At 34.5% G+C, this 26,644-nt stretch overlaps 1 protein-coding gene across 2 annotated transcripts in view; it reads right to left on the reverse strand.

Moving 5' to 3' along the window:
- The window catches only part of MMP16 (matrix metallopeptidase 16), a 193,732-nt gene that overhangs the window by 70,659 nt on the left and 96,429 nt on the right, over positions 1-26,644 (reverse strand). For both annotated transcript variants that reach the window (XM_075494902.1, XM_075494901.1), the window contains 2 exons: positions 23,988-24,110; positions 12,023-12,327 (listed from right to left, as the gene is read on the reverse strand). In XM_075494902.1, the coding sequence (XP_075351017.1) occupies positions 12,023-12,327; positions 23,988-24,110 (428 nt within the window). The remainder of the gene's footprint in view (positions 1-12,022; positions 12,328-23,987; positions 24,111-26,644) is intronic.

Genomic DNA, 26,644 nt, shown 5'->3' on the forward strand with positions numbered 1-26,644 from the left:
ATCTGAAATTGCACATGATTCAATATAACTGGTAGAAGTCATCTAGCTACAGAAAACTGTAACACAAATGTCTATACCTGCACTTTTCACAGCCAGTTATGAGAAACAGGTATTTCAGGACATGATTCATCTAGTTTATTTTAGACACCTACTTCAGGATGTGACAAATCTTACCCAGGAAGGCAATATATCTGTCCTCTAACTCTGAAGGGACTCTATGAGATTAACTCAGATATAAACATCAACATATGGTCAGATTAATTCCACCTCCTCAAGTCTTCTGGCTTCTGACTTAGGTCTTTTCATTTAAGTCAGTGGCAAAATATTAATTATAAAAGTACAGTATATGGACTTAAGTGATATATGTACAAAACCAGGAAGCATTCATCATTGACTTGAACTAGAGACTTAAACCTGTCCACTACAACAAAACATTTTGCACAAAACAATATTGTTCTTTTAATTTAGCTGGTTCTTTTTGATTTTTCTGTTTTCATCTTTTCTCCCAATATGATGTTTTAGCTGTAGATGTTTCCAGGTATTGGTGTTAGCTGCTCAGAACTTTTTGAAACCCAAGCCACTTAGGAAGGAGTCTAAATATAGATTAAAAACATTTTGGCCTCAAGAACATATGGTTTGAGCATTTTGAAGTGAAGAATTGTCAGGGTAAAGCACAAATTATTCTCTAGGCTTGAGAACACAAATATTGTAAAAAATCTTTCATTAGTTAGTCATAGACTATTCTTAAATAGTCATATATAGTATTACCTTATATTTTAGGGTTATCCTACATTATTCTACTTTTGCAACAACAATCCATTAAATTTCTGCCTAATAAATAAATATGCAATTACTGTAAAAAGTATTGTCTCATTCTCTCAGAAAACCATGACAACATCCATAGTAATTGGCAACATGATTTTTCAAATTCTGTTTTCCCCTGAAAAGGCAGGGGAAAGGAGAGGGCAGTGCAGTAATAAAATTCTATAGAACATCTTTGGGAAAAGTCAGAGTTCCTAAAGCTGCTGTCTTGGTGAAAAATTCTCCATGAAGTGGTCCTAGCAGCAGAGACTTGAAGATTTCTGGATCACATGAGAGTTGGAGTGCTAAGTCTGGTGCCTGCTTTAAATGACAGAAATGCCACTTTCAGTTTAAAGGGAAAATTTGAGGATCACAGATAGTTTCTCTTTCCTAAATTATTTCTATTAGCAGATCAGACTGAAAAGAAAAAATAATTAATTTCAAGCCATTAATTCACTAGCTGATTTTTTAGTTGTGAACAGATTTCAACTTATTTGAAATAATAAAGGTGATTTTCTCTTTTTTTTTAACTCAACGTGTTTGAGAGTATAGCTTTTCACAAGCTCTCTATAGCAAGTAATCTTTCAATTCTCTCTTTCAAGTCTTTCAGTCTTTCAAATCTTTCAGTCTCAATCAATCAGAGACTGAAATTCAGTCTCTGATGTGAAGTCTCATAGTTTCTTTATTATTAGCATTATTAGCATTAAAGGTAGTTTCTTTATTATTAGCATTAGTTTTATTAGTACTATTTTATATCATACATTTTAAAGAAATATTGCCTTTTTGTAGGCTGATGGAGAACACTTATAAAAAGATGCATAGGGGATAAGAAAAAAAAGCACTGGAATATGTTAAATTCTTTCCTTTTTTCCGCCCTTCTCTATAACTTTCTGTCATGTACAAGAATTATATGAAGCTCTCTCAGATTCAGGACTCAAAATCTGTTAAGCTTCTTCATAAGAGGAGGAAAGGTTAAGGTAAGAGCTAGATTTATTTATTTGTTGTGTGTGAGGTGTTACTTTTTTTTTTCCTTGTCATTCTCACACAGTAACCATGTGTGAGGGGTTGTGGGGTCATAAAAATAATCATGAAGAGGCTGGCCCACATTTTATGTATGCACTCATTCAAAATACATCTGTTTGGCTGAATAAAAAAACCCTTCCCAATGCTCTTTTCTAGCATACTGCAGGGAAAAAAAAAGAAACAACAGCAACAACAAAAAACAAACAAAAAACCCCACAAAACCCCCAATATTGCTAGTTTCAACTTATTAATCAGTACTCTTAATATACTAATACGAGTGTCTAGTCAAATGAATCCAGTTTGGGAAGATAAACTTATCTTCATTGTTGTATAAACAGTTGTTTGAGACAAAGACATCTTTGGAAAAAAAAAAAAAATGGCAGTTTTTTTCTGTGAATGTAGGTGCAATGGTTGCCAAAATTGTCTGCAAGGATCCATTCTGCCTTTCAGCTAGATATTTCCTTGGCAGTAAAGTTGGTGTAACAATGTGAACTTTCCTCATTTATTCCCATGCAAAGTCAGCCAGCTTCATTTTAACACTTTTCATTAGCAGTTTAGGATAGGCTGGCTGATCGCAAACTGAGGCAGATGGCAAATGCAAGCAGTTTGTTGTACTGGCCCCGGTATGTGGGAAATAACCTTCAGCTGCAGTTTGAATGGATAACTGAGTTTGCAGCTTCCCTAACTAATCCACATAGGCTTGCAATGACCCATGTGTACCTACACCGGGATGGAAGCAACATGCAGTTTAGTGGCTCAGGTTACACCGCCTTTTTTGGTTTACAGCCTGCATCATGACCATCTCTGTTTGGCAATTAACCCACATTATCACCTTCTTCTGTAGACACAAAAAGCACAACATAAGATGTGCATAACAGTTCTATAGTTTTAATGAAGAATATCACAAAGTCCATCTTCTTGACATATTCCTCAGTCTCTCTTTCAGTTTGCATAATAGTGCACTTGGCAATTTTAGGCCCAGAAGGAAGCTGAGAGCATGATATTGCACACTGATAGCTGCTGGGATGTATTAAAAGCAGCCAGCTAAACACACATCTAGAACATGGGGCTGGATTCATCCACAAGACTGCTTTCACCGACTGCCAGTGTTTAACAGATTTCCCTTTCAACAACATGTAAATGAAGTGCTTTTCTCAAAGCCGAAAGGGTGCTCCATGAAAGCAAAAAAACTCCCCCAAAACAATAAAAATCAGGTCATTACCTTGCCAACAGTTAATGTTTTCCATCATATGGCTTCCAGGCAGTAAATGGGGTCTAGAGGCAGATCCTCTTCTATCTGTATAGCCCTATGTCTAATGAGTGAGTCCTCACAAGCCAGCCAGGGCCATTTATGTTTTATTTTTTAATCATTTTCCATCTCTTCAATAAAAGGGATCTTTCTATTCTCAAGTGCAGCTTTGCATCCTGTGATAATACTTTCAAGGACACATTTTATGCAGCAGACACTGAATGTTTCAGAGTTACCATTTTATGTAAGATCTTGGGGTGAATGGATATGCAACAGGTGGGCATATGCACACCAAGCAAGTACAATCCACGGAAGGTCTGGGAAGTTTGAGGACAGATTGCCCTGTTAAATTCTATCAGCACAACATGTACTTACTGATGGTTTGCTTTTTAAATGTTGGAAACCTTGAGGTTTAGCAATAGAAAGTATTACCTGTGTTAGCTGACTCCTGAATTAAAGTGGATTTCAGGGGGAATGGTGAAATGAAGAGAATCAATTGTTATTCCATTTGTCTGCAACTTGCAAAGCTCTTTTAAATATTATCCTGGCACCTTCCTCATTGTGCAATGTTATAAATATAATAGTTGGGTTTTGCCACCTTTTATAATATTGCTAATTCTCTTATTTTGCACACAAATAGATTCAGTTTAAAATAGAAGTTGTGCTTCCTTAACCTTACAACTACATATAAACAAAGCTGTAACTCAACAGGCTAGGTGTCTTTATCCTGGAAACAAGATATGACAGGGGTCCATAAAATTATGAATGGCATAGATAAAATGATTAGGAAATTACTTCCTCACAATATGAGCAGCCGTCTACCTAAAGTGAATTTATCAATGGCAAGTTCAAAATTCAGAAGGAGGTAGTTTTTCACATCTGCTTAAATTATAGAACACATTGCCACAGGATGTTGTGGATACCAAATGCTTACATGAGTTCAAAAAGAGATTACACCAATTCATGAAAGGAAATCCCTCAAAGGCTATTAAACACAAAAATATGGCCTGTGGCTCAGAAATTCAATGAGCCACAGATTGCTGGAAGCTAAGAGGGAATATGCTGGGGTTTTGTTGCCATATGTTTGCCCTGCTCTTATTCTCTTCCCTAGGTATCTGTTAATAGCCATAACTGGAGATAGGATATCTTAGGAACCTTTGATCTGAACCCATGTTGGCAATTCTGTGGTTAAAAGTATATATACAAGTATGATACAATACAAATTCAAAGAAGGTATTAATCTTTTACATATTTATCCTAGTACAGAAATGGAAAAGAAATATGTGAGAACTGCAAGGTCACACTGCTTGGTTACGGATCAGATTTGATATTGATAAGAACATATTAAAAATATAGATAATCAATTAAGTAAGAGCACTATGCTTTATGAAATTAAAGTCATGGTAATATTATAATACAGAGCTTCCTTTAATCTGAAATGCTCAACTTTATACCTAACCACAGCATATGACATGACCACTGTTTGAGACACAGAGCTCCCTTAGGAGACTTAGTTTTCACAACTCCACTGGTTCATATTTCCAGCAGCATATATCTCCTGCACTGTGTCAACCACACTGGCAGCCAAAAGAAATTTACTACAAGTTGATCTATGCAGTTCAGAGATCAGGATTTTCATAAATTTTTCTTTGCTGCCAACACAGTGCCCACAGCAGAATCTATGCACTAACTAGAGTCCAAGTATATTACGCCAGATACTGTATTTGCATCAAGTCCAACAAGCTTTTACTTGGCAATCTACAAACAGCATGGTACAAAGTGACAGGTTTGGTTTTTTTTCTTTTTATTGCCTGCAAAACTTGAATAATTTTTTGAATGCTGAAGAGTTAACAAAACAATTACTGAATTCTTGAAGTTTTGGGTTTGTTTTCCCAAAAATACAGCTTCATGTATATATAAGTTACAAATATTCCATATGAATGGAAGCACTCTGTGGTAATATTCTCCTTAGATTTTAATGTAACTGTACACTAAAAACATCTATTACTTCTGTAATGGAGTTTCACTTGCTATTATTTATTGTATATTCTTTGATGGAAGAACTGGTTTCTGCAGAATTACAGTATGGTACAGTAGGTGCCTTAGTAAATTTGCTACAGAGGTAAAAAAAATCATGCATTTTACTTTGATTTCTATTTCTCTTGCAGATGTGAATACAAAGATAAGAGTATCAAACTACCATTACTGATCTACTGTGTTTATCTAAAGAGAACTTAAACTTAGTTTTTGCCAAATATTTTCTGTCACTGGAAGACACAGTTCTATAGTCAGATTTTAGCCAGTAATTGGTACCTTAAGCATCATGTCTAATGTGCTTGAAATCTAAGCTCCCAAGAAATCCTTGTTTTCCCCAAGAGCTACTTCTAAATCTTGCTCTGTTTTAAAAACCTGCACTTGTGTAAGTAGGTCAATCTTAAATTAATCTAGTTAAAAGTAGTGCATTCTCCATTCAAACTGGTTTAACACTCCCTTAAATAGGCTTAGATGTATTCAGTAATTTCCCAGAAAAAATAACTGCTTTAAACAAGGTTTAAACTAACTTACGTGCATGTAGCCAGACAAATGTGAAATCAATTTTGATAAACCAATGTAATTTTTGAAATAGAGGCAAGAGTTTACGCCTTAAGTTGGAGATGTTTACCTTGTGACAGATAACAAAAATATTTTCATCCACTCTCAGGTGACAAAAGGAAATATATAAATTTAAGAAGCCATAAAATATATGTTGATATGTATTATTAATGGATTTTGCTCTCTATTAGAACATAGTGTATATATCTTCATCCATGATGGCCCCTTCTCTGAATGTCTTCCTTTCTGTTCTCGCTGCCATAATTTTTAGGATTCCATCTGAGAACTTTCCTATATTTAACAGTAATTATCTTTATAATAAATCATGCAATAAATCCAGGGAAAAGAGATTGGTGGAAAATAAGTAAGGCAATAGTGAGGAAGAAGAACAGATACATCTCAGTCATTATTCCCAACTGATAGGAATAGTCTGTGTTTCATTCAACATATAGGTAGCAGTGACTATTAACTGCAAAATTCATTACAATCCTTTCTTTCTTTCCCTGCCACTATCTGCCAAAATGAAACTTCTGACCATAATCACTAGTTAAGGAACCTGGCTTTGATGGGTTAGCGTTGCCAGGAAATATCAGAATGTTACACAAACTTGATCCATGAAATGGCCCTTGGGGTTTGCCAACAGCAGGTTTGCCAACAGAACTGGTCAAGATACACAGATTTCTAAAGATGAGACAGCTTTCTCTGAAGTCACTGTTCAGAAGACTGTTTTCAGACTCTTCATCTGTCCATCTCTTGGGTCTTACTTCAGAAATGGTGAAAGGTCTGAGATTCATTTAGCTTTTGAAACTGTCCACTTTTCACTTATTGAGAAAATTACAAACTAAACTGAGAATATTTCTTGTCCTCTCCAAAAACCAAGCCAAAAAAACAAAAAAACAAACAAGCAAATAACACTTCCCCTCCAAAATTCGGCAGCTAATGATCCTATAATAAGGCACATATATCTATTTCATCACTTCAGAAGCAGCCCCCACTGTGTAGACTGCATTTAGCAGGTCTTAGATCAAATGTTGCCTCCTCTTTTTCTCAAAGTTATGTTATGGGATCATAGGCAACCTTCAGTCAGAAGAGTAAGGCAATGAAATAAAATCTAGTGAGTACTGTATATAATATATGTTTTGACTTCTTTCTGATTTGCATTTTCTGAAGGACACAGAGGAAAACTGGCCTACTGAAATTTTTTATGGTTTATTACTATGTGTATTAACAAGGCAGAGTTGCAAGGTAAGTCCTATTCCTAATTGTGTCATTGTAGAAATACACCTTCCTTTTTTTCCAGTTGCAAACATCTATGCTCAGCAGACATTATTAACAGCTTTCAAAAGACTGTTGCTCAAAGTTAGAACAAATTATGGAGAATATAAGTAGAAACAAATAATTGCCAGTCTTATGATAGGGAAAGTATCTTATCTATAAGACCTTGTGAATGTGTGTGGCCCATCTTCCAGAAATCTAGCACACTACTTGTTTTACTAGAATCTGACACTTCAACCTGGTATTATATTGCAGTGCATCAAAAAAATTCAATGCTGCAGATTTAATAATGGACAAATGAAGATAATATGTAGGAAAGCCTTGTTAAGGCTAATAACAACACCACTTTCAGTTTTGGTACAGGAAGACAGGGCATAGGATAGGATTTTCCTGCTAACTACTAGAAAATTTACGACAAAGACAGTGCCCTCCGCTCCCTGGCAGTGACTTTAAAATTCATCACAGTGATTTGAAATATTGCAATTGAAAAAAATACTTTGAAAAACATTTTTTTTGAGGATTTTGACAATATAATATCTCCAAAATATTGCCTCTCTTAGCAAGAAGTCATTGTCCTTTTCTGGATTTAGATACATTATTCATTGTCCATAAATTTTTCATTCAAAAAATGAGGTGATATATATCACTTAAATGTATTGGAGTCACGGGAACAATGAAATCTCTCCATAGCCCCAAGACTAGTATATGAAGATATCTTCCTTTTTCTTTTTTTCCTCCACTTCTTTTTCTTTCCAACACTTAAGTTCAGAAGAAAATAAGGATTTAAAGTTTTTCTTAGTAAGTGCTGATTTTTCAGCTAGCAGTTATGGAACTTGATTTTCATCTCCTGTTTATTCTTTTTTTACATCTTTAAGTGTACATATTGTGAAATGTTTTCCTGTGATATTCCTATCCTTTCTGCTTTGCTATTCCTGAACAGTGTTTCACTTTCAATGTTTGTTTCCTCCATCCTCTTCTTCTACCATAGTTGCCAAGTGTTACCAGAAATGAGACTGCCAAGGAGCACAAGGCACTTCATAAGATGCATGAAGAAACCATCCTTCCCAAATAATTTACAAACCTAAGGCTCTCATCTCACACTGAAGCCTGGATAGGCAGACCATAAAGGAAATGGGGTCTACTATATGTGAAAAGGCCTGCTCCCACAGAACAACTTGAAAAGTAGATGTCCTAAAAGAACAAGTGGAACACGAAAGCTGACTAGAAGAAGGCTTCAGCCCAATGCATACAAACACTTGTCCAAAGTATTGGAAGACTACTGTTTCTCTACCTTGCAAAAAAATCCAAACAACTTTTATCCTCCAGTATATCACAGAATCACAGAATCACAGAATCATATAGGTTGGAAAAGACCTTTAAGATCATCGAGTCCAACCGTAAACCTAACACTACCAAGACCACCACTATACCAAGACCACCACTATATCCCTCCTTCCCTAGCAAAAGAAATTCTGTCCTTGTTTCTATTGTTCCCCTGTGATGGCAAGTTTCTTGTTCTTCTTTCTGTCTAATAATTCTGGCATCACCTGCAGCACTATGGAATGGAATTCAGAGAAAAGACCTCTACAGCTCAGCTGGAGCTACAGTACCAGCTGTATTCGGCTTACAGGGTATTGTGAAAGCAAAGAAATGCATCATTTTAGAGATCCTGCAAGTGTTAAATTGTATGACAGGAAGTTTTTCCTGAGCGACAGGCCCATTAGTCTTCACTCCTACAAGAGCCTTATTCATTCTTCAGAATGAGGGAGGAGTCAAAGCACAGATCTCTTCCCCAGAAAATGATTGATAAGATAGGTCTGCGATCCACAAAAACATACCACTGAAATGAGAACAAAGGAAAACAGCACTGCACTGTGGAGATTATTTATTTCTATTGGAACTGTCCTTTCAGTCTAGAACATTATTAAAACCAAGCAAAACACAAGAAAATCAAGCAAACATGATAAGGGGGAAAAAACCCCCAAAAAAACAAAAACAACCCAAAACCTAAAATCTGAAGACACTGCAATTAACTAGTCAGGATAAATTACCTTAGAAATTAACTACACTCAGAATACCGAATTTGTATATGATTCCTTATTTGTAATGAAAAATATTTTAAAAAGGACAACAGTTTATGAAAGCATTTCAGGAAGTTGCCTGTCTTTTCTGAGGTAGACAGTATGCAAATTGTTTTCATTAGAAGAACAGTACAAGGTGGAGAATGAGGCTAGTACTTTTCAAGAGAATCTTATATTTGCATTTTTGCTGCTAAATAACCAAGTTGGTCTGTGTTTTCAAATCACTCTGGAATAATAGAATAGGAATCGGAGAAAATCAGCCCTTTGGGGCAAGAATTAATTTAAAAACAAAAACAAAACAAAAAATAAAATAAATATAAAAATAATAATAAAAAAAATTACCAAATCTTTTTCCCCTTCTATTGGATTTCTAATAACACTACATGAAGATGACTATTGGACTATTGGAGCAATGAACCTTAAAAAAAATGACACTCACCTGGGAAAAATGACTCATAGCTAAGATCATAAATATATTTTTCAACCTTCCTCTTTTCAGTGCTCTGAGACTGAGCTGAAGATGATAGAGAGCCTAAAAGAGCTGTAAGTCTTTTCTTCCTGTCAATCCCAAATGGCATGCTTGTCTTCTTTTTCCACCCAGAAATTTTTTCCAGTCACGAAAAAAAAAAAAATCTGGACATTCCTTCAGGATTCCTAGACATAAGCTAATGCAGCAAGATCACAATCAGCAGAACTTGGCCTACCTGATAACTGGAAGTGACCAATCAGACATATAGGCACTCTGCGTATACAGATCAACTGCACATACATTGCTATTTCTGGAGTTACAATTACATAAGGCTTTTCTCTGGACAACAGCTATGACCTTAGATCCATGGTTCATACCATCTCAACAATGAACCTAGGAGTTGCCAAAATTCTTCAGAAAATTTGTGTTGGTAAGATATTATTTATTTTAATTGTCACGTATTTTGCACAAATTTTCCAGTCATAAAATATACTGGGTTTTCTACCTTGACTATTCCATCCTAATAGAAATATGTCTCCCTCAAAAAAGTATATATAAGCACACCAAAGTACATAAGTTATTAAATTTGCAGAATAAATTTCCAGTGATACCTGGAAATCTTCATGATATAGATAGCAAAACTTTTTTACAATAAAAGTTCAATGTCCTAATATACATAAAAGCATATTTTAGTGATAGTATCATTTTACTTTCACTTGATTTTTTTTTCCTTCAAAATATCATAAAATTCATTAATACAAGAAATAGTTTTTGAAAACTTCTCTACAAAACTCAATGGCAACAAGGCATATAAAGACGTGGGTGCCCTTTTGCACTCTGAAAATTATTTAAGTTAAAGGAGAAGGAGATAGCCATAGGTTTGCACACTTTCATACAGACTAAAAGTATCCATATGTGGAACTGCTCCAAAAGAGTTATTACGTTTTAAATTGACACCTTGACTTCAATGTACTCATGCCTGTAGATTTTCCTGAGTTCTTGAAGTAATAGCTCCAAAAACACAGAATATTATGTGCACTGTTGGTCTCCCACTGAGGCCCATGAAAACACCTTCAGAATGCTGTGGCTGACTATGTACCTGAGCTGCACAAACAGAAAATTCCAACTGTTGTTTCTTTGAGATAAACTTGTGAAGAGGGTAAATGCAAACAGTGTAATACCACAGATTTTGCTCCACTAAGAATCTAGGGCTTAGGTCCACAAGAAATAAGCTTCTTGAACCCGTTCTGCTACTAAGGGGCTTTCACATTGCAGTACACTGCTCTTGCTTCACTGACTCTGGCACAGCAGAAGTATTGCACCATTAGAACAGTCACAATAACATATTTATACTCCTGAAATATTAACTTAAAGCTTTGTTGCAAACTCCAGGCTACAAATACTGCTATATAAAAAGCTCTGAATTTTGCTTGGAAGATCTCAGGTGAGAAAGGGGAAAGAAAGGAATTTGATAAAGCCTCTCATTGTTCACAAATTCAGTGTAATATTGAAATGCAACAGTTCTGCACTTCTTGTCATCTTTATCATCTTTTCTATGCCAGAAGCATCCTCTTTGTGTATCCTCTTTTGTGCATCATTGTTTGCTGAAGACGCTCTCTCAAACTCTGTGTAACTGGCTTAGAGAGATCTACTAGGACAACTGAGCCTGCTTGGAACCAAAACCTGTCAAAGCATCAAAGCATCAAACACAGAATATGTCTACACAAAACCTCTTCTTTGATACTGTTCTGCAGAGATGGAAAGGCTAGCTTTAAATTAGGTTTCCTAGATAATGGTAGCAATTTAGTCACATAAACTTGGAGCTTGGCAAGGGCCAGATTATAGTCTGTGAAGAGCAACTTTAAAGAGCATCTTTAATCTTGATTTGGTAAATTTTAGGTATGTCAACTGCACTATGCAGTCACTTATTTGACTACGGGGAATGTACAACTTAAGTGAATTGGAATTATTATTGGAATTAACAATTCCAAAAGATGTTCAAAAGTTATTGGGAAACACTAACTTTCTTCTTGGAATGGCATCTTTAAGAGTTGACTTCAAATGCTGCCACTGCATCACCATAAAGAAAAACTGGAGAAGACTAGATTTTATGTACATTGGTATTCACTGTATTGGTGGGTAGTTTCAGTTGTTCTTAACCTCTCTTATATCATTGCTAAAGAGCATTGCACATTTTCCCTAAACCTAAATAAGATCTATATGGCAAACAATTTCAAAATGAAAGTAGTTTATGTAAACACCCAACAGTACAATGTTTGAATGAACACAAAGGTTCCTAACAAGAATTCAATGTTTTTCAAGAGAAACACGTTTTCATACTGTAACTTGCATTTTGACAGAAATTTTTCTGCCTCAGATTCTAATAGACCAATCAACTGAAGATATTTCTAAAGTAATGTGAACTTAGGAAAGAAAACTATATGACTTTTAGAGACACACTATGGAAATAGTTCTGTTAGCTGAAAATTCATGCCATTTATTTATTTTGTTTAAACCAAAATCTTCTCTTACCATCGTGATTGGGATTTCCCAAAGTCCATGGCTCATCTGAGTCAAAATGAGTGTCTCCCCCAATTCCTGGCCCAGGGAAATATGCATGAGCCAAAAATCCTCCCTCCCCATCAAAGGGAGAACTGTCTCCATGAAAACCTGATGCAAAAATGATTGTAATATCCACGTCCCTCTTGCCATTTTCTAATTCAATATAAGGAACTTCTTCAAATGTTAGAGGAGTTACATTCTGCCACACATCGAAGGCACGGCGAATGGCTTTACGAGTTTCAGCATCACCTACTTTTGGAGTGACGTTCTTTATGCTGAAAGAAACAGAGAAACATGAAATAGATTAAATTTGACAGAGTGGTAAGTGACAATGTTTACATCCATTTTCCCCTAATTATTAAAAGCACTGTGCTTTTAATAAAATGTGCTAGTCTGGCATTATAACCTTTAAGAAGAGTATTTTTAAACAAGCTGGTGCAAAATTATTGTGTCAATCTGTGTAGCCCTTTATGCTACAACTTATTATATGTTAGCTAGGTTACTCTCAGCAGTACAAAAATCTTATTTTTAGAAGATTAAAAATATTTTAAAATGAAAAATTCTTAACAGTGGGATAACCAGATTAATCAACCACTGACTGTTTACCTCCTGGACCACAATTAGAATCCATCACAGCTAAAGAACGGCATGTCATTTCTGATCAAAAGAAAAATGTTTCCAGTTAAATGAAATTTTAACTTCTTATTGAGTTCATTAAGAATAGCAGAGCTCCATACTGTGACCACCAACCAGTATTCATAAAGCTTTAAAAACAGTTCTTGTTGCATTTGTAACTGGATAGATAATTCCTTATCAGAAACAAAGCCTTTGTATTTCAGTACAGGCTAAGATGTCCTTTTATGATCTGATTACTTCTATAAATCTTGCATAAAACTGTAGAATTCATCATAGAAGTAATTTTATAGAATACAATTATGTGTTAATTCAGAAATATGTATTTAAACAGAAATTTTTGTCTCCACTACTTCAAATGACACACATAAGAGAAAGGCAAAAAACCATCAGAATTACAGTTGAGTTCAGAGTCACAGTTACTAGTAAATTATACTGGAATCACCTTCAAAAAAAACCTTCTTTATTTATTTTTGTTACTGAATTAAAGAAAAGAATGGCAATAATCAATTTCAGACCTATCCAGTTTCCTCCATCAATTTCAGACCTATCCAATTTCCTCCATCATTTTTACTGGATTCATATGGCCAGCAAAAACTCTGTTAGGTTTGTGTCTGTTCTGAAGCTGCTGCAATCAGATACTGTTTGTTCATTTGACATGTGCTTGACTGAATGTCCAGCATGACTTTCAGAAATTACATAGTTCTAGAGTATATGTAAGATTTATGTAAGATTTATGTAAGTTTACACAGTATGGTGTGTTAATGGCAAACAAAAATATTTTCATTAATAAACCTGAAATGATTGATTTGTTTTGTGCATTAAATGCGCTTGATTATATAGTATTGTAAGTTTATATAAATGGAAATAAATCCTTCAAGTCTAATTTTATAGATTTGTCTTCACATATATTTTGTTCATAGTTTCATGTAGAAAACAGTTACCTACTTTGACTTCCACTCAAAAATATTCTTGTATTGAGTCCAATAATGCTAGTCTAACCAAAGCATTATTTCTTTTTAGCTAGTATGTATGTTCCAAAGAGATATCAAGACAAATTAGAAGACAGTATGCCGTAGAGAATCCACTGCTTCCCTTGATCTTTTGTTCCAAGTATGATTTAACCAGTCATTACATACTTCTGCCTATTCTCTTACTTGTCTGGATTGTAACATTTGTTCTTGTTCTGCCTTTCTCTTTCACATACATGAGCTTTAAGAACATTTTCCCCGATAAAAAAAACACATTTAAAAGAAATTTCTGCACTGAGAAGTCATTAACTTTTTCTTGTCTCTTTGAAATTAAAAGTTTGAACTCTTTAAATCTCCTGTTATAAGTAATTTTCTCCAGTCTGTTAAATATTTTCTGTGATTTTTATTGAACTCACTCCAATTTTGCAATTTTTTTTTAAAACAGACTCTTTCAGAACTACAAAGTACTGCTGTACTGATCTTGCTGTCAGAGAGAAAAAGTCCTCTGATCTGTAGGTATAGCTTTACCTTATATGTTGTCAATGTCATGTGATTCAAATTGCTTTGTGTGATGCCATTTCTTCATAGTTATTTACTCATCATTACTTTTATGATGAGTGTTGTGTTGATTTTCAGGTGATTAAAAAAATATTGGATGCACTGGACCAACTCTCAGTCCCCGCAGAACGACCCTCTGAAAGCTCCCTCCTTTGTGAATTACTGTTTCGAGATGTTTTAGTTAACGAGTTCATAAACTACTCATCCTGTGCCCTTTGAGAATGTACAGTATTTTACAGCCAGAGTGTCATGTGGCACTAAATGAAAACACCTCACAAAGGTACACTTACACTGCCACTACCAAAAACTTGACAAGTTAACCTTGCTATACTAAGAATATCACTTACAAAGCTGATGAATTTTCTCTTAGTCAGTCCCGCAGTGTGCTCCCTAAAGCATGTAAATTGTCTGAAGCGCAGCTCATTGAAGGATTAGAGCCTCTGTTATTTGCTACCTATAATTAATACAGCAAATGAATCAATAGGCTTTCATAGAAAATAGAATATGGCTAGCAAAACTGATATTTTGATGTAGCAAAAGTTCATCTGAAAGATACAGTTTATTTTTTTTTTATTGTTTTGTATTTAGGAATCTTAGTAATGGTTCAAAGTCACACTTTGGGGTTATGTAAACAGCAAAAGGATGGTCTTATGTTGTTTTATGTGATATGAGGAAATGGATAAAAAGAGATTGGAATTTTGTATTGGTGGTAAATTGATTAATTACTTGGTCTAAAAGGATTTTACTTACGTTTTAAACCTTATCACTTTACATTTTCTTGCTTTTTCAGTGAACAGAATTAAGTTCTAGTCATTGATCACAAATGAAAATTTGAGCCATTGTGCTAGTTTCACACACATTAACTAGGGGTGATTACCTATGATGGGAGACCTTTTCCACGGGATTCAGCTATTGAATTACTTTTGAAATAGCATCCTACATTTCAAGATTCATTGTCAAGAAGAAATATTTTTCAAAGCATACATTCTGTATTAAAACAAGACAGATTTCTGGCTTCCAAAACAACCTTCTGGAGAGGGTGAGATTATACTGAAAAATGTAGCTTCTAAAAGAAATTAAATAAACCAGTAGTTATTCTAATATAAAAGTATTTCCAGAAAATGATTGTCCATTTTAATGTGTTTAACACAAGCCATCCTAAAAGGGTAAATTCCAATACCATGTGTAACACGAATGTTGAAGTTGTCTAGCCGGGAACTTTGCTTAGAATAATTCACCAATGTAGACATATGAAATCCAAGTTATTTTACATTTCTTTCATGGTGTTGATCATATACCCTCCAAAGGGAAAGTACAGTAAGAAGATCAGTCCATACAGACAATGTAGCAACTACCAGAGATTCTAGGACTCATCTCTTAAAAGTCTTCAGTTTAGACATAACACTGCAATAGCAAATAAAGTCTTATATGAACCCTTCTCCTATTACATTTGCCTCTACATCTTAAAGCCAGCAGTCACCTAAAATAGTGGTAACTGTCACTGGTAACAAAAAAAGAGGAACTGGGTATCTTACACTCAACATGTCCAGGTAAAGGAGCTCAAATAAAAATAAGTGGAGGACATGCCAACTCAGAACCACTCCCTATTGCAAAGAGGCAGCATAGCAAGACAAGGGCCATCACAATAAGAAAACAATATTTCCTAAGTATGACTTTTCTAACCTCCGAGTCTAGTGATCATTTCACAGAAAAGATGTTCAACAGAGAGATCCAATGCTGACCTTGACCAGATCAGCAGTGCAACCTTATAAAGAGGCTGAAGAACATACTCACAATTCCTTCCAAAGGGAAAGTATTTTAGTAAGCAAAAGATGATCTATAAGATGAAACATTTACTTCTAAGTCATTTTTTACAAACTAGTAAACTGAGTGATGCTTTGTATAAATTTTGAAAGCTGTTATTCTTAGAGGACCACAGGCATGTATCAATAGAATACAGTATTTTGTGGTTATTATTGCTGTTTGTTGCAAACATGGTTTTCAACCTGATAGTTGCTTTAGGCATTATAGCTCTTAAAACCATGTCTTGCACAAGAAGAATAAGATTTCACCAGTGATATGCACTTTTCACACTGATTTACTATTTCTACAGATGCCTGAAGAGTCCTGTTTTGGAGACTGTTATTCTGAAATCTAGTCCTATTAATTTTAGAAAAGCTTTGGGTTTTCCTTCCCCTCCCCCCGCTTCCCCAAAATATCCTCAAAAAAAATTATCCATATTTCAGTGACACATTTTTGGCTGCAACAGCTTCAGGAGCCTTGCAAGGCTGTCAGGATATACCTCACTTGGCTGTGTAAAATCAGTCATCTGAAATTTAAATACAGTACACGAAGTAGGACATATTTGCCATTAAATTTCACTATTTCCTTTTTTTCTTCCTGAGCTGTCATTAGAACAGCTCATTATATTTTTCATGTAGATTGCTACAACTCTGTATATAAAATCAACCCTTCTAACCCAAGCTAGACCCAAGAGGCAGTTCAGCAAAGGCTAGACCAAGCTCAAAATGCATAAAGCTTATTATTACTGCTTACCTTAGCAGTAATGGCCTCCACAAGAGTTGCAATAACTCAGTGACAGACTTCTTCATGGTCTGTAGACTTTGATACTTCTATTCTCCACTGCATATAATAAATACTGTTTTTAAATTGGTTCTGTGCTCATTTGTGCATTAAATCCAGAGTACAAGGTTAACAATATCTTACTACCCTGTTGTGCTGATTAGACTGGATACTAATGAGTGCTTTTAGAGTTATTAGGTAATTATAATGATGCAAGATGATATTTTAATTTTTTTAGACCATAAATATATCAATTAAATATAAATGGGGAAAATATTTTTACTATGCCATTTCTCTCAAACATTCCAAGATTTTATTGGAGCAAAGTCACAAATTGGAAATGCTGTTCTAAAGAGAGAAAGGACACAGAAGATAAAAGAGCAGGAAATTCAACTGAGTAGGTAAAAAGATGCAGTCAGTAATCTGTTTGAAGTAAACCAATTATAGATCTGTATTTGATATGAAACAGTTAAGATAAAATGAATTGAAACATCGCTTAAATTTCAGTAACTTGTTGAAACTACCTTCTTAATGCCATTGCTGTAAATCAAGCCTAAACTGAACCAAAGCTTTTTTTTTTTAATCCCACTGTTACTTTTATTGAAATTAATAGATTACTTCCGGTCAAAGGTATATTTCATTTTGCACCATCATTTCTCTAGAGATACTTTCTATCAAGTTGCTTCATTAGTCTCTCACTGATGTGGGTTTTCTTAGCTTCAACTTCTTCCCAGTCTCACTTTGCTAACTCCTTGTAGCTATAACCTAAGAATATTTCTAATGTAAAATGTGATCTTGGCTCATATAGCTCCTGCTCCAGCTGATTAAACCCAAGTCTGAACTATTGCTTTTGATTTTCTTGTTCTGTGACCACATTAAAAGTCAACCTACTGCTGCCATGTTGGAAAAAATTTATCATTCTCTTGCCTCTTTGGTTTCATGGATAATATTCTCCCCGTAATTCATTAAAAGGAGATGAAAAGTGACAAAGATGAGATTTCCAAGATACAAAACCAAGACTAGCAAAATACTTGACAGATAAATGCTTTTAGAGGAAAGATGTTCTAAGTAAACCTACGTCATAATTTACTACTAATTAATTTAAAATTAATAAAATGCAACATAAATATTTGCAATTATAGCATACTGAAATGCAAATATTTAATTATTTCAGGTTTGCTGAAATAGGTAAGTATTAAAGAAATGAGAACTGATATTCTACAATATTCAAGTTTTATGTGAAAAAACCTGACACTAAAAATACATACAGTGAAGAACATTTTTTTTGTTAATTACACTGTGGAAAAGCATAACTAATTGGCTTAATTGATTGTTATGTAGGAATCCTCTCTCACAATTACAGTTATCTAGACTTTTTTCATTGCATAAATTTTAGAATCACCGCAATGTAATTTAATCTCCTTTTATTTGGTATATTTGATGTGTCCTCCCCCCTTCCATTCATAGGTTAGAAATGCTAAGGTATATAATGCTGCTAACGTAGTTTTTTAAGAAAAGGGCAAGCATTACCTTTATTAAGTTGAACTAACACCAAGCTTTAATAGAAGGATAAATATGCTTCAATCAACACTCAGAAACTGAAGTATTCCATTTTATTCATCTTCCTAAACATTGCGTATGGCAGTAGCAGATATGAGGTAGATAGATACCGGAAACTTTCCTGTTTATCATCAGGTTGACTAGAATTGAATTTTTTATGATATTTCTGATTGAAAGCTGGTAGAAGATGCAGTTATAATGACAAAAGAATGTTTACTAGAGCCTTAATTAGCATCTAAGTCTGCATCCATGCTTACTACAAAAACCTAATGCTTAGTGTCAGGAATCATAGCATCCCTGTCCCATTAGTCCTTAAGGGTTGAAGCCCTCTGGTAGTCTAACAGTTTATGAGAACTTTATTGTAGAAAACAAGAAGTGTCTCTAGTACAAATTACTATTTTTCTAGATTTGCAGCTGTAAATCATCAGAGTTCCAGTAAAAAATGTAAGTAGGAATGCTAAGAACTCATGGGTGGGTCATTTTGAAAACACCTCTTTCCAGAGAACCCTGAAAACTTCTTCACCATGCCACTCAGAACGCTTTCCACATTTGGAAGTATCACTTCTCAATATAAATCTGCATGCAATTTCTATACTACTATGTGTAATACAGAGGAGCTAAGAACTTCAGAATTTGTTACTGGCTTAAAATGGTAGGGTAGGATTCTAGAGCATATAGTTAGGTATTTCCATTGCCTTAAGGTCTTGTAGGCCTCATATGTACGTAGAGGAAAAAATATATCAAAGTGCAGCCTAATCCTGTAAATTCTTCTAGCATGTTTCAAAATATATTAGTCAGGTACAACTGAATTAAAGCATAGAATATTGCTAGCATATTGAAGAAAAGTTTTCAGACATTTCAATTATTCACAAATTTGTTAAAGTTAGGATGTTCTCGGCATCTCTGGAAAAAACAGATAATCATTATTTCCCTTAATTTCCGTTTTTCATTTTTAATGGACAGACAATATGCTTATGTCTTGATGCTGAAATAGGACAGCCATATATTTCAAAAATACTGCAGTGAGAACATCATCACAATGCAAAGCTTGTGTTGTCATTTCAACATGGACACAGAGCTGACCTTTTTTCATTCATGAGCAAACTGAAATCAAGGAAATTCAGCATATACTGACTTTGTGACAAGTATGATTAATAAGGTCTGCTATTCCTTGATTTACAAAATATTTGCTGAATATCCCTCTGTAGTAGTACATTCAAAATATTATTTTATTAAAAAATCTTGTTGCTACTTTGAATCAACTGTATTTTCTATGTTTTTTCTTAATTCAGTATTTTCTTACTTTTCAGTGTGGCTTTTAAACATCCAAGAAAGTCTCTTACCATATTCCACACAATATGGATCATAGAAATAACACAGACTATTGTTAACAAGCCAGATAGGACTTTTTGTTGCATACTGAAGCTCCCAGCTAACATTAATTAATTTAACTGGACAGCATAAAGGTAGACAAGTCCAAATCTTTTATCTTCTTTTGGTTTTTGGAGAGCTGAAATCCATGATGTATCCAACTTTAGAAAGGAAAAAGACATTAATCTAGGGCTTGACTCAATGTCTGCTGAAGTCAAGAAAAAGACTAAACTAATTCTACTTGGTTTGGGATGAAGCCATTGACCATCTACAGTTAAGTTTCCTCCACCAATTAAATTATTACATATTGCTGAACAATCAAATTGTTTTTTTTTTTTACTTCCTCAAGACAGCAAAATGAAGCAGAATAGCTTTTAAATTATGATTTTATTTTATTTTAAATTGTTATGAATTCCAAGTAATGGTTGTAATTCAAGGCAAAGCTTGGCTTTTTAGAGAGCATTCTCCAACTTTATATGCAAAAGTGTTCTGTAGACTGAATCATCTGAGCAAGTGACCAATGACTGACTGCTGGAGTTAAATTATGAACAGTGTGCCCAGAATTCTGATGAGGAGGACTTTATATTCAATAATTCTCTGTCTAAAAAGGACATATAAACATTTATGTTCTAATTTACAAAGCTGATTGCTTTATTGATTCACACTGTTGCTCCTTCTTTAATGTACTGGATGATTTACTTCCCTAGCAAAAGAGAAGGTGACTGTTTTTTGAAAGACTCCGAAGTGTCTTTGTAAACAATGCCGTAAAAAAACCTTTTAAAAATAATTAAAAAAATCCCTGAATAGGTTTCATAGATTTCTCCTCTGACTCTATATAATATTCAGAGATTGTTATGTAACCTGATACGGTCTAAAACACTAAGGAAGAATCAAGGCCATATCATTAAGATCTTTGTACTTTGTTCTGTAATGGGGCTATAATTTTCATATACTCTAGATGTTCTCCTTCACTCCTATACTCTTCTGGCTAGTAAAAAGGTTCAAATAATCACTTTCTGTTTCTCTCTTTGTAAAAGTCATGTTAGTATATAACATAAGTACTAATAATATTTACAAGGTATACCAGCATGAACTATACCAGGCAGAAAAGATACAGTGAGCAATATTGCTGTGTAACTTCATTAGAAACAGAAAATCTAACAATCACGCTATTCACCAGGTCAAATAAGGGGAAAGCTGCATTCCCTGAAGGAGAGAAAGTATAATTAATGCAGCACAATGCCCATTCCATGTTGATGTTCCCAATACCGGAAATCTGCATTTTGATACTGTCTGCACACACATTGTTTTCTAAGAGTAATTATCATCTAAGTCCAAAATGTAATATGTGGCCAAAAAGGACATAAATAATATAAATTATAATAGTAAGTCACTTCTTTGAAGCTCCATCTTGAAATTTTGGGGAACTGTTTCAGCTTGAAATATTACAAATTGAAAATATGGAAATGTAGAAAAAGTATTATGTCTCATGTGTACCTGTTTTGATCCTCTTACCCATGATTACAGGGACAATCTAAGAGGAAATATATTCTGAACAACATTAATTAATTTAAATTTAACAGGTGCCAGGAGCAATTCTTGGGGAAAAAATAAGTGACAGACAGAAAATGCTAGAGTAAAAATATAAGTAGACACAGTTTAAAATGCATTTATATGTGATCTTAATTCTATATTTCCATTAATAATGTCTTGATGTTTTGCCTGAAGTGATAATTATATCATTTAAATAAAGCATCTGAGGATATACTATAAGACCAAGTAGCCAGACAGATAGTAAGTGGTAAATGTAGCTTTTGGTCTCTTTCAAAGGGGTCCCCTCAGCACTGGAATTGCACCTGTTTGGCAGTGATGCATGCAAAGAACTCCACATCTGCAGATTTCATGGAGTCCAACAAGAGTTTATACATTTACAGTATTATATTAAATATTTTCTTGAAATAAGCAACAAATAAGCAAATTTTAAAAGCTTGCCTTACCGTACTCCAATCAAAATCCTTGGCAAAAAAAAAATCACCAAATATTTTAGAAAAACCCATTAACTGCTGTAAGGGTTCATGTTCTGCTCATCTGTTGGTTTCTTTTTAACATAATGGGTATGTCCACAAAATACCTTTTTTTGCTATTACCCTTGCTATTCAGAAAAGCTGGTGAGTGCAGTCCTATGATAAGATAACTGTGATGGATGGCATCTTTTTTATTGTTTATTCTGTGTCTGGGGGGGGGGGGGTTGGGGGGGGGGGGGGTGTTGCTTGGTTTTGGGGGTGTTTTTTGTGGGGTTTTGGTTTTGGTTTTGGTTTCCAGAAAAGTGGAAGAGGTAGCAGACACTGAAATGAGGGAGAAATCGCTCTTTGTTTGGAGGAATTACTAAGCTTGCTTAGCAGGCACACTTCAGACTACAAGGTTTGACTGGCCAGGAAGACACAGAATGCAGCTGGAAACCTGCGGGTTATAAAGAGGCTGAGAAGTGCCTCAGAGAAAAATGGAGCAGACAAGTGATGCTAGAGATATGATCAAAAGTTTAGGGAACAAAACAACTTAAAATGTCATTCAGTTAACTGGTATTAAGCCTGTAAGCAGGGAATTGCTGGAAAGAACAAAGCAGGTGAGAAGTGTGTAAAGAATTTTATTTCTTTTTTTGTTGTCCTTATTTGCTTTGGGTTACTTTTTAATTCAGAAAGATTAATATTGTATTTTTTATTCTAATAAAATTTGGATTTTCTGCTTTAAATGTCATTTGGTCTGTAAAATTCACTACAAAAATATTATAGGCTTATTCACTTCAAAGCTCTGGTTGACTGGAGGTCTTGTCAAAGTGAGAGAGTGAACATTTTACAAGAGGGAAGGCAGGAGGTAAAGAATTGCTATAAATTCTTCAAAGTGAGAAAGATTACTAGATAGTTGCCAGATAGTTTAATACCGGGCACCCTCGTTTGTTATTATGATTAATGCCTTGGGTGACAGTACGGAAGATGTACAAGTAGTAGGATTTAGACTGTTGTAAAAAATCCTGTAATGAAATAGAGAATCAGACTCTGTACAAATCAGAGTGATAGAAAAACACACATGTAGGTGACCGTGCATGCGTTGTCATATGTGTGCACTCATACTACATTTTGATTTTAAAATGCAGATAAATTTAAAGTGCTGTAGGTGGGCATTCTTATTCTAACCAACTATGCATTATATTTACATTAACAATAAAGGACTCCAGCCAATGCAACATACTAATCTCAAGGCAGCCAGTTCTTTATTGCTTGAAGTTATATCCGTGTCTAATGTCTTACAATGGAATTCTCCAATTCAGACATAAGCCATAGTATTGACACTGACTTACTAATAAAATTATCTCTTTGCTGTGGTATGAAGAATAGTCTATATGACCATTAGAGCTTATGAACTTAAAATTTAATACTCATATGGGTTCATGAATAATGGCACCAGTTAATGAATTTGAAAACTATTTTATCCCCCAGAAGATACCCTTGTTAGATATTACAGGAATCCCAACAAGGCTGTGTAAATTTTCAAACAGGCTGTATTGGAATCCTTAGTTTGCTGACAAATTATGGATTTTGTATTATATACTTGACACTTTCTTTGGTTGACAGAGCTCTAGCAAGTACACAGTTTGCATCTAAGTGTCCCTGCAAAGATCAGTTTTGACAGTAGGCAACATACTGTGTAAACTACATGCCAGACTCAAGGGTTATACAGGTGTACACCCCTGCACATACCCCTATGCCCATCATCATGTAGGCAGGAAATTGTTGGGTCAGTGACTCACCAAATTATAATCAAAGTCATTTGTACTTAGAACAGACCTGTAGGCACCTACATTTTGCAGACACTGACTCCTTTCAATAACGTATTTTACATACTTAAATTAGAGATCTGAGTTTCATTAGAGCGCTCCTAGTTTCAGAGCAATTCTCCCTGAGAAGTTGCCAAGAGTGTTGAAAGGTAAGGTTGAGGACTTATTGGGTGTTAAATTGATGCTGAAAGCTTCAGAGAATTTACCAGTTACTAAATGCATGCAATTTTAATCCAAGAAAACAATCTGGTTCTTGTGTAGCACATAGACACTTATCCAAGAGGTATCCAAATCAGCATTTTTATATCACATATTAATAGTAAACTTCCCAAAATATTGAAAAATATTTCAGAAATTTCTATTTACTTTAAATTAAAAGTCAGCACTACTAGTGACATTTCTATATCTGTATGAATATCTTTGGTACCTGTAAGTGATATGTTTGTGTTGCCATTTCTGTCCTGTTAACGCGTAGCGTTTCCGACGAATGTTAAACTTGGAGCTACCTCTTGTTTGGTCAGGCACACCACATCGAGGCTTCTTCATCCAGCTGCGAGAAACAGCACACATAGTTAAAGCAACATGAAAGAAAAATCATAACCACTACACCCAACTAATTAAAACATCATACTTTTTTGAAGTTACAGTATTATCAATCTTGTGTCTACATGCAACAATGACTAACAAAAGGAACAGTTATCTTGTTACCAGATGTATAGTTTGTGGAACTTCATTGCATGCTATGACATTGAGAAACCAATTTCTTTGCTGTTATTTTTCCTAGTTTTCTTTTGCTACAACCTCTGAACACAGAATTCACAACTGGACAAGTCTTTCACAGTCAATAATTTATTCTGATTCATTCAAGGTAATTATGATCTGTATTACTAGCTTGCTTGCTGAAGGTGAAGTTAAAGTATATACACAAATATTTAGTCAAATCACTAGTTCCTAAATTATTTTTTGTATTCTGTGATCCTTCTCTTTTGTCTCATTGTCACGATATTTAAACAAGCCTCGAGTTCTTTTAATCAAAGAGCCCGGTCAACTGCCAGAATTTTTTAATTCAAGATACTGAAAATGCTAACTTTATGATACTATTAAGTTCTTCTATCTTACTTTCTCTCCACACAATAAAGAGTACCTCATTGCAACTGTAAGTTCCTGGTGGAGATATTTAACTCAAGAATTCTGCTTAAGAATATTTAATGCTCTGCACAAAATCAAGCTGAAAAGGTCTAAATCACAAACAACAAAAATGACTGTTGCAGCAGCACCAGGCTTTCCACAGAAGTGCTTGATTTTTACAGTGGCCTTCAATATTTCAATGTTTTCCAATATTTAAAAAACTTCAAATTTGTCAGCATTCCAAATATGTCAAAATTAGCATGATACCTAATTCAAAAGCATGAGTTCAACAGAAGTATCATTGAACTGTTTCTCACTTGTAGGGTAAGGGGTTATTTAGTTTGAGTAAAAGTGAACAAAACTCAGCTGAAGTTATTCTTTTATATGAGCTGAATAGCTGCAGAACAATTTACCATCAGGAAGATAGTAAGATTAAAGACATTCACTGCATAAGTAAAAGACAAAGCTCCTCTGTTGCTTTTCCAATTCATTTGACTTTATTTCTACTGTGCCAAATAATTACTGATGTAAAAGCTATAGTTTTCCAATGGTATTTACCACAAGAGTAGTCATAGCCTATATTCAGCCTTGCATGAATGAATTTCTGACCATTAAACTGGCATTTAAGCATCGTTTCATAAATAAATATATACACAACAGCTGTATGTATGTATGACTGGATGACAGAAAAATAATTTGAAATGTCATCTCAGAATGTAAACTCCTTTTAAAACACGCTCAGGTAACAAAAACTCAAAAAGCAACCATCCAACCATCTTTCATCTTTCCAGTAGATATTCTTAGTTCAATATACACAAAATGAAGAAAACCATCTTGTTTTGTCCAAAAGAATACATGGAATATTTGCAGTACAAAGGACTAGTGTGTGTGTGTGTGTGTGTGTGAATAAAAAACTACAGAATCTAATTAAATCATTGATTTTTCAGTTCTGTACTCAAGGAATGAGATGTGCATTGTAAGTTGTACACCAACTAATACAAGACAAACCATATGCATACTGAATGAATTTTTAAAGATGGGCTAATCCAGTCAAAATCAGCCACACTCATTTTCATAAATCCGTGTCAAGAGGTTTAAAAGTACAGCCAGACTTATAACACTTCATATATGCTGTAGCTATGGATCTATAGCAAACTATTTTTTAAATGCATAAGCAGGAGTTAAGCTCACCAGCCTGTGCAAAAATACAAAATTTTAGTGATAGTACCAAGATGGCACTGTACCCCAATTCCACTGATAAAGACTATATAAAGCCTGCAAAAACTTTGATGTATGACATATCAATCAAGTAGTACAAGTGGGGAAGCCAAAACTTATGAATTTGACAGCGTGAACTGAAGACACTGAGTTCATGGATACCTGTTTCAAATAAGGAACACAGAATCATTTGCTCTAATTTCTGGTCAGAATAATTACAAAGTATGCGTGGCATAAAACAGTTGACTATTATTTTTATTTGCAAGGAAGACAATCTTCTTTGCCTAGTGTCTGCAAAGACAATACTGCAAAATCTATAAAACTTTACCCCACCAGTATTTGTTGAAACACCTTGCAACTTTAATTCAGGTTCCTCTGTTTTTTTAAAAGAAATGTACATTTAACAAAGTAGACGTTAGCGATTTTTGGGATGAAATATTATTGAAAAGTTTAATTTGCTCTAATAATAAAAGAAAATGAAGGAAAGAAGCAGATCTTTGTTACAGACCAAAGGGCAGTTCTATTCTTCTTAGTAAAATATTGTATTTACACTTCAGCAAATGAAATTAAAATTAGCTCAGACCTCAGAAAACTTTTAGACATGTTGTCAGTAATACTATTTTGCAGTGCATGTTAGATCAGCATGCAGTTACCATGCATTTTAATGACAGGGTATATTTAATTTATGCTGTTGAAACTGCACACACACATTGCAGAAAAAGACATATACGTAACAAA

The sequence above is a fragment of the Mycteria americana genome, chromosome 2, assembly GCF_035582795.1.
Source record: "Mycteria americana isolate JAX WOST 10 ecotype Jacksonville Zoo and Gardens chromosome 2, USCA_MyAme_1.0, whole genome shotgun sequence".
Taxonomy (NCBI): Eukaryota; Metazoa; Chordata; class Aves; order Ciconiiformes; family Ciconiidae; genus Mycteria; species Mycteria americana.